Raw genomic sequence first — 9,725 nt, 5'->3', positions numbered from 1 at the left:
GTTTTGAACATGTACAACAAGCATTCAGGATTGTGATTAGGATTAGAATTAGGTTGAAAACCTATTGATGAAGAGAAATTAAATCAGTTAGTTCTCAAATAAATCAAAATGCCTCATCAAACATTTAAATCAAATCCAATAAATCTGTTAGATATTATCATAAACAAATCCAAATAAACCGGTTCGAAATCATAAACAAATTTATATAATTACAATATCACTATGATATCTAATATCACTTTGTTATCTAATATCAATGGTTTTCCATACAATCATTTCCACCATGTGCGCCTCCACCAAACGTGCCCAAGTCGCGTCGTCCCATGCGCTGTCTCATGGAAGACATGAAAAACGGGAAAAAGTGCCAGAAACATGCGCATTATGCAAACTACACATTAGTTCAAAAAATAAATTACATACCAATACGTGCTCTCGTGTTCTCCCATGCACAACCCTTCATGGCCCGACCGGAAATCGCGGACCTTTATTGCCTCACCCGCTCACTCACCTCACGTGCTGTAATCAGGCAAGTGCCGCCCGGTGTGTTTACAAATCAAACACGTGTGATTTACGCATTTCACCTCCACGGCCACTAGAGGTCGTCATCCACGATACGATATTATATTTAAATCTAAATGCGACCTGTCTTTACAATGATAGTCACACCAACAGGTGTGCAGAGCCACCCGTTATCACACCTTTTCATGCTCATAGTCATGAAAATGACTCTATTCAGGGCCAACGGACTGCGGGTGTAAGGTGGACAGTTGTGGAGGGGCCAAAGGCAGAGGGAATTTAAAAATAAATATATATCTATATATATATCTTTAGAATTTGTCTGACTTTTTTCATGCTGCTGGACTGAACAACTCTCGCATGTGGGACTTGCTAGTCCATAATAACATTAATCTAATAGCCATTTAGCATAGCTTTGGGCTTGAAGGTTAAGCTTTGCGTGATTGGAGTTCACACATCAATTTTTTCTGCATAATAATAATGTAATCAACATTCATATTATTAACAACTAAAGCCTACAACACTTTGGTAGCGGGATGCACGCATTCTCCAAAGCGCATCATTGGAGACCTTTCTGTGCACAGACACAGAACAAATAAGCGACCAAATGCACAACTATCTCTGTCAATAGGCTATCGTGCAAATGAAAGAAACGACGGCGCCTGTTATTGTAGAGCGGAACTTATAAATCACGTTACGTTGCACCCCGGACACAGATAACAGTAAGACCATGGAGCTCAGTGAGGCCAGCGTGAATGCTGTCAAAATGAGTAAAGAGCGGAAGAAACTCATCCGAAAACAAATGAAAGCATGCCATATTTTACTAAAACATGACGGTATTAGAACAGCATCGCACGTCACTAAGGTAAAAAATAATGATACGTACAAGTAAAACAAGAAGGCAGTAAACAGCGGTGTTGTAAAGACAGGAACCGCTCCATGGTTACTTAAAGTACTGAACTAAATCATAACCTTATGATATTCTTCAAGTGCTTTGTTTTTAATTAGTGTATGCTACCGGTATAGATTTCCCTGTAATAATATTAATAATTGATTGAATTTATATAGCGCTTTTCTAGACACTCAAATACGCTATATAGTGAAGGGGGGACCTCTCACCACTGCATTACTATGAACCGCATTACAGTTTTTCTCAGTCGCTTTAGTACATTTCTCGTACAAATAGCAAAACACTGGATTACCTGCAAAAGCTAGTCTCTTGCTCAAAATCCATAGTTCATCTCTCAAAAGTAAATATCTGTGTCAATGTACATGTCAGTGCCACCAGAATGAACAGTCCTTGTGTCATTGTGTACGGATAATTCAGTCAAATATCTTTAACTGTCATTTTGTAAATATGACAGTGTACTCTTGAGGAATGTTCTGATGTAAACAATGGATAAAGTTTTGAAGACAATTATTGTAAATTGTAAGTTACACTTAGTGTGGGAGATGGATTGCAAGAGACTCACATTTTCGCTTTTACTGTTTGTAGCCTACTGTAATTTGTTGACAGACCATGTCATTGCGATACAGAATTAGAAATTTGAGCATAGGACAATCTCCTTAATGTAAACTGTACATGCAGTGCTGTAGGAATTGCAGTGCAGTCTTCCTTCACCTGCTGACATTCCTGTCTGTTTGGCCACAAATTCTCATCCACATTACACAAATATCTTCATGAGATGCACCTTTCAGCTATTTCAGTAAACTGGTTGATCGTTGGTTGATCTTAGGCGTCATACATTTCCCTTCATTAGAGAAAGTCAAGATTCACCTGGGAGTAAATTACCGAGTCAGGACAGATAAAAAAAGATTTAAAAAGTCTAATGGAAATGTATAGATAGATGGTTGACATATTATGACAACTTGTTCAACCATTTTGCATGTAAAGACTTATGCAATGAACTACCTAAATGTTGTGGGGCTGAGACTATTCAACAGATCCATTGTAATACATTTTGATCAACCTGAAATAAACGATTGATAATGTAGGAAAGAGCAGAGAATTGTACATAATCATTTGCATGGATGTACCAAAGCATTTGCAACTTGTACAAAGAAATGGGAAACCGCTTTTTTGATGTGCACAAGTGACACAATCATGTGAAGATTGAAGTAGTCTTGAGAATTTCAATACTGATCTGAGAAATGTAACAAAGCGACTGAGAAAAACGTATGCGTCTTTAAATAACTATAGATATTTGAAGACGTATTAATGCTGTTCATTACTCTTTACAAGTAATTATCGGCTTATTCGGCTATGATATATTTTTTATGATAAGTAGTTGCATTAAAGTAGTATTTAATAGAAGCATTGATTGAAGAATTAATCCGTCTGTGTCCCATCATTTTGATTTCAAGACATTATTCATTCTGTAGAGAAGTTAAGGAGTTGTTGATGTCTTCTATAGAGTCTGGTGGTGGCTAACGGTGGGCTGGGGAATGGGGTGAGCCGAGAGCAACTGTGTGCAGCCATGAAGGAGATGGGTGAGCTGGAGACCATTATCATGTCTCCTCATAAACCATATGCCTTTGCTACATACAGGTAGGACTAGTACTTGAATACTATTAGCAAAATCTCAACTATACCACATCCTTATGTATTTGGAAATATTCAGTTGTCATGTCAATCTTAAGATCATGGTCTTATTGTGATGATCTGTCCCTTTTCAGAATCAAGAGGTTCTGTTTCAGGGTATAGATGGCATGCTTTGATTTTAAATGGTAGTTAGTTCACTTGCTGTTGAGTGTTGCTTTTAATGTACATACAGTTCAGAGCAGAGTGCCCAGAAAGCTCATGGCCTTCTCAATGGACACCTGTTGCATTGTGGAGACAACAGTGTGACACTCTACCTCAGCTTTGTTGATTCAGGTAACAGTCTATTAACACTCATTCACTCACTTGTTTGGGTCATTGTTGACAATTCGTTTTTGCAAAAATGTGTTTTAAAAGGGATGCACCTTGTGTTGTGATTTGAGCAGTACCCTGTGAGGCAGAGGAGCATGTGCCTCTCCCAGAAGGCCTCTCATTGGTCGAGGACTTCGTCTCTTCAGAGGTAGAGGCTTTGCTGTTGGCAGCTGTCGATTGGGTCACGTTTGATGATGACACAGGTAAGAGACAAGAATACGACCTATGTATCTTACCATAGATTTGTGTTTTTTATTTGTTCTTACCCTTTAAAAACATTGACCTTTACCTTTGTCTGTTATTTATAGCTCAGAAGGCTTTGAAACACAGACGAGTGAAGCATTACGGTTATGAGTTTCGCTACGACACAAACAATGTGGAGAAAGACAAAGCTTTATCGGTCGGTAAGTTCTGCACTTCAAACCAACCAACAACCACATCTTCTTCCTATCAGCCTATCGCGATGTCATGTCATGTGACCTCCAGTCCAAACGGGAGGTAGTACTTATACTCATACAGTACATTTGCCACAATTAAAGGAAACGGTCAAGGAAGCTGGCATTCAATGCTCAGGAATATTAAGATGTATTTGTTTTATTGCTAGGCCTTCCTGATGAGTGTGTGCCTATACTGGAGAGATGTTTGAAGGACGGACACATCGGAGCCATGCCAGACCAACTGACTGTCAATCAATACCAGCCAGGACAAGGTGGGTACATAATATATACAATAAAATTATAGTTTATCTTTCTACAATTTCTAGCAATTTAGAAGCTATCTATTGCGATAAAAAAAATACTTATATATCCCTTTTTTTGCCACAAGATGGCACCGGAGTTTTACCTAGCCCACATTTGTTTTTTTCGTCAATCCTTATGTACTTGCATAGGTTTTAGTTTGGCGTAAAAAACAACAACAATTATGCTGACAGAAACACAAACTTGACCAAACAAAGAAAACCAAAAATGTAGTTGCATATAATCGAATGATTGTGTTCTCTTATCTTGTTGCATAATGGGGTTGAATAACATGCTAACTGTACACCTCGCTGCACATAGGTATCCCCCCTCACGTTGACACTCACTCAGCCTTTGAAGACACCATCCTCTCTCTGAGCCTTGGATCCAAGGTCAGATATCTGGGACATCTCTCTCAATCATAAAGTGTATTATACGTTGTTCTTTTAACACCATCCTCTTGTGACGGTCTGTGTATACAAAACAAAAGCATCTTTGATCAAATTAGTTTCCATCAACATTGAAATGGTGAATTAATAAGTCCTGCGGCACTGTGTGGTCAGCAGCATTGTCATCCGTCAGTCATTCATTCTGGATGACACGTATCAATCCAACGCTATCATATCATGTACCATATCAATACACCTCTTGTGGTCCCTAGTGAGAATACCATCAGATTAGGCTGCTCTCTCCATTCTTCACTCATCCTCTTTAAACTTCCAGGGCTACGGTTCCATAATCTGCAGTAGTGTGCAGAAGCTCATACAGTGATGCATTGCATTAGGAATTTAGGTCAAATTAATATGTGGATGGTAGATTCCATTATTCTAAAATATGAACATTTCCATGAGAAAAAACGGTGAAATCGGTTGCTGCAGTCAATTATAACACAATCTACGAACACAATGACAAACACACACACACAAACATCCCTGTTATTCAGTATATATACCCCCCAATATGTAGGTATATGACAGTGCTTTTAGAAACGGTATCCTAATGATAGTCAATAGATATGGATGTTAACATTTTAAGTGTGTGTGTGTGTGTGTGTGGTTGTGGTCACAGACGGTGATGGAGTTCCGTCATCCAGACGGCCGCGTGGTGGCTGTGCTGTTGCCAGGGCGAAGCCTCCTGGTGATGAAGGGGGAGAGCCGCCACCTCTGGAGCCACGGGTCGGTTCAGTTCATTCATGTTTTTTCCCTTCTATCAGCTGTTATAGTAGATGTGTTAGTGACGTCATGTGACGTCCTACTAATTAGCATTAGTATGATGAGTCAAGGAAACACGTCAGTCATTCATCCCGGGCGGGAATTTATGGCGTGAGCTTGACAGTGCAAATCAAATGTGTACTTTTTTTTTTTGCAGAATGAACCTCATAGAATTTACTGAGGTTAATTCATGCGTAACAGGGCAAATGGGCTATATAGATTAATGTAAAAAAATAAGTTATAATTTTTCCTTCCTTTATTTCCTTAGTGTTAATTTATGTCTTGGAACGATTTCCACGTGCATTTCCTTTATATGGGCTATTCATTTATTTTTCAGTTACTTTGGACATAGGCATCTACCACTTGATGCAATGCCTTGCCTGTAGGTCATTTCACATGCTTTTGTTTGGATTACCAGGTTTCATTTAGTATTTATATTCCAAGGTACTTACTCCTTCCCATCGCTCATATTCTCTCTAGGATCACGCCCAGGAAGTTTGACATGGTGCCTGCCTGCGACCCCGAACCCCCTGCAGCGATAACCCCTCACCTGGGAAATCCAGGCAATCTAACCCTGAGCAAGAGGGGCACCCGCACCTCGTTCACCTTCCGCAGGATCAGGCGATCGCCCTGCCAATGTGGTGAGATGCCTCCCCACCCACTCAGCCAATTGATTGTTTGTGCATATGTAAACAACAGCGGCATACACTGGCCTTCCATGGTAACAAAGCATAGACCCTGGTGAGAATAATCTATACTAACTGCTAAGTGAGGTAGTTCCCTGCGATGTGATCAATGACATCACTACAAGATGTCTGTTTAGCCAGCTGTCTGAAGCTATGACTCTGTCTATTTGACCCCATATCCATGCATATCAACGAATGGTGACAAAGTGATGGAGAGTGTGTCCGTATCAAAGCCTCTAAGTAATTGAGAATATGTGTCTGTAAAGATGTTTCATCTCCTTCCATTGATTGGTAATTTGATAGGTGACTCAGTTTCCTTTTGGCTCATCAGGTTGTAACATCGGTCTCCAATATAGCTTCAGCAGCACAACTCTGCGTCCACGATTTTAGTTACTCCCCCCTGACTTCTAATATGTAAACGATTAGTATTTTATTGCAGTGGTCACAACTACCCTTGAATGGTTTGGTTGGTGCATCAATGTGATGCATCTTAACCATTCGTCAAGCGTGCTCTTCTTCGCGTCTGCTTACCGTTCATCCTTCCTCTCTCCTCAGCGTTTCCCTCCGCGTGTGACAGCCAGGGAGCTCCGTCCTCGCTTCCCTCGGCCCCATCACTCCCGCGTTGCCAAGGCGATGCGGCCCGCCTGGAGGAGGAGTACGTGCACCGCGTGTACGACGCCATCGCCCCCCACTTCAGCGGCACGCGCCACTCGCCCTGGCCGCGAGTGTGTGACTTCCTGTCCTCCCTGGTGCCTGGCGCCGTGCTGGCCGACGTTGGCTGCGGAAACGGGAAGTACCTGGGAGTCAACCCGGAAGTAGTGGCGGTGGGTGTTTTCTGATGTCGGCAGGACAGGATGGTGGACAGTAGTGTGTTAGAATGCAGAGACGTTGGCTAATTCTTTAAAAAATATCTATATATTTGCAAGTTCACGTGCCAAAGTCTAAGGCGTCATAAATTGCTTTATGATAGAATTGCCTAAATGTACGTTCACACCAAAAGCTATGAAGCGTTTCGAGCGATAAACGCCAATTCACTTTCATTAGACATGCGCGATAAAGCGATAGGAGCGATAAAACGCTTCAGCGATAGCTTTAAAGCTGTAAAGCTGTAAATGAGAGTGGAAAACAGTTCAACTCTATGCAAATAGCTATCAGCGATTTAGCTGTAAATTACCCGACAACCAATCTGGATGTTTTGAGGAGCAAGATGGAACGTTCGAATGGTTCACGTGAAGAGTGATAATAGCGATATTAATATTTTGGACAGCGTTGTGTTTTGAGCTATTCTGCGATTTTGCAACTTTTGGTGTGAACGTACCGTAAGAGAGTAGTAGGCTGATCATGGTACATTCTCAGCTGTCTTTTAGTCGAAAACCTGTGTCTGATTGACTCTGTGCCTGTTTGTTATGCGTGATTGATTTTGAGTGTGGATTAAAGGTGTGGGTAAATAGGTTAACGGTTCAGTGTGTAGAGTTGACCGGCATCTAGCGCATTGGATTTGGAAGAAGTGGAACATAACATGAATATCATATTGTGTGTACGTTTTAATGACTGTAAAATCCCATGAAAAGAAGAATTGTTGTATTTTCGTTTCATTAGAATAAGCCTTTTATGTCTACATAGTGAGCGGGTCCTCTCCTTTGTTGCACTGCCATGTTTCTGCAGTGTCCCAGAACAGACAAAGGCCCTCACAAGCGCCCTCTGGTTGACTGGCGAATCCCTCCTCTAACTGGCACTTAATGTCCATACGGGCATCAGTAACGACAGCGGTTCTCCCTTCTGCAACGCTGTTGTTCCGCCGTAAAACATCTGGTTTGGCAGTTTCATGGGCTCCCCAATTTCGCAAAAAGAAAGGAAGTAGGAAATGGTTGGTGCCCTTTCTTGTCACCTCTCCTGGTGTACAGAGAGGATTCATGAACGCAAACATGTATTTACTACAGTGATGTAAAAATTATTCTTCCTTTATATGAGTATGGATTCAGTAAATTCAAAGAAAAAGTAACATTTGCATCTTTACTTACCAAAACACTATCCCCCATCTTTCCTGCCTTCTTCCTTCTCTTGTCATTCATCGCCAAAAATATTTCCTTAATGGTGCTCTCTATCTATTTGTCTGTCCATCTGTCTACAGTTGGGTTGTGACCGTAGCAGTGCCCTGGTCCACATCTGTGCAGAGAGGGGTTTTCAGGCGTTTGTGTCTGATGCCCTCAACGTCCCCATGCTCACTGCCTCATGTGATGCATGCATATCTATTGCTGTGATACACCATTTTTCCACACCGGTAAGCACACACACACACACACACACACACACACACACACACACACACACACACACACACACACACACACACACACACACACACACACACACACACACACACACACACACACACACACACACACACACACACACAGTGTGACACTGCAAAAAAAAACTATTGCGTGACACTAAGAATAAACAATAGACACGCAAACTAAAGAAGTGAAATGTGTTTTTGTTCAAAGTACACACACAAAATAAACCTTAGCTGACATTATGAAATGGTATTGTGTGTGTGTGTGTGTTTTATAGGAGCGTCGCCTGGCTGCAGTCAGGGAACTGATGAGGCTGCTGAAGCCCGGAGGTCGGGCTCTCATCTATGTATGGGCTCTTGAACAGGAATACAACAAGCAGAGGTCAAAGTACCTCAAACACCAGAGCAGGGAACCTTCCGGAAGCCCAAACACTGCAGAGGGCCAATCAGAGGGCAGCGCATCACCCAAGAGGACTGTAAATAGCCACGGCGACGTAGGCATCACAAATGTTGACAGACTAGATAGAGAGGTCAGTGGCCCCGTAGATCAGAGGCCAGGCGAGGACCAGGTGCACCACGGGAAACTGAGTGTCCACACCAACCGCACCGCTTTCAACTCCCAGGACTTGCTGGTTCCCTGGCATCTGAAGGACGGGAAGGGCAAGGCGGGAAAGGGAAGGAAAGGAGGGAGAGAAGCTGGGAACCGTGACATGATAAGAGAAACGGCCTTGGCTGTTTCTAAAGATAACCCCTCGATCGCCGAAAATATCTTGCCTTCTATCGGGCCTGCTTCAGACTGCAAGACTGAACCAACTGATTCCAATCAACGGAGCACACACCCAGACTCAATGTCGGCTAAGGTTGCGACCCCTAATGCTTGTCTGGATTCCAGCCTGCCATCCTCAACAAAGGATACTGATCATGCATGCAAATCCTGTCCCGGTTTTGAAGCTGCTGCTACACCCGCTATCCCAGAGTCCAGTACGGCGGCAGCTGTATTCCACCGCTATTACCATGTCTTCCAGCAGGGAGAGATTGAGAAGGTGTGTTGTCAGGTAGATGGTGTCAGAGTTCAGACCAGCTACCATGACCAGGGCAACTGGTGTGTGATACTGGTGAAAGACTGAACAAATGAATACAAGAACAAGAACCGCTGCCCAACAAACGTATGTTATAAACATATGCCCCCCCTACACACTCACACATAGAGCTTGGATAAAATGATGAGCCATGTGCCGCAGTTTTACATGGCGTATTAACTATTATTAATAATCCTCCTGCACATATGTGCCGATTGGTTGATTGATCCTAAACATGTTATTATGTTAAAATTACGTGAACCCCATATCTAATAAATTTTTAATTGTT

General features: G+C 42.1%; 1 protein-coding gene across 1 annotated transcript; it reads left to right on the top strand.

The window, feature by feature from the left end:
• The first annotated feature begins 1,224 nt into the window (after positions 1-1,224).
• On the top strand, positions 1,225-9,725 carry alkbh8 (alkB homolog 8, tRNA methyltransferase). The gene is made up of 12 exons (XM_030381877.1): positions 1,225-1,381; positions 2,931-3,064; positions 3,291-3,391; positions 3,502-3,630; positions 3,736-3,831; positions 4,032-4,136; positions 4,486-4,556; positions 5,233-5,339; positions 5,856-6,016; positions 6,617-6,885; positions 8,193-8,342; positions 8,636-9,725. The coding sequence occupies exons 1-12, from the start codon at positions 1,247-1,249 to the stop codon at positions 9,482-9,484; spliced, it is 2,307 nt and encodes a 768-aa protein (XP_030237737.1). The 5' UTR covers positions 1,225-1,246; the 3' UTR covers positions 9,485-9,725.

This window comes from Gadus morhua, chromosome 16 (genome assembly GCF_902167405.1).
Source record: "Gadus morhua chromosome 16, gadMor3.0, whole genome shotgun sequence".
Lineage (NCBI taxonomy): Eukaryota > Metazoa > Chordata > Actinopteri > Gadiformes > Gadidae > Gadus > Gadus morhua.
Note: the sequence above shows the minus strand (reverse complement) of the source record. Positions and strands in the feature narration are given on the sequence as shown.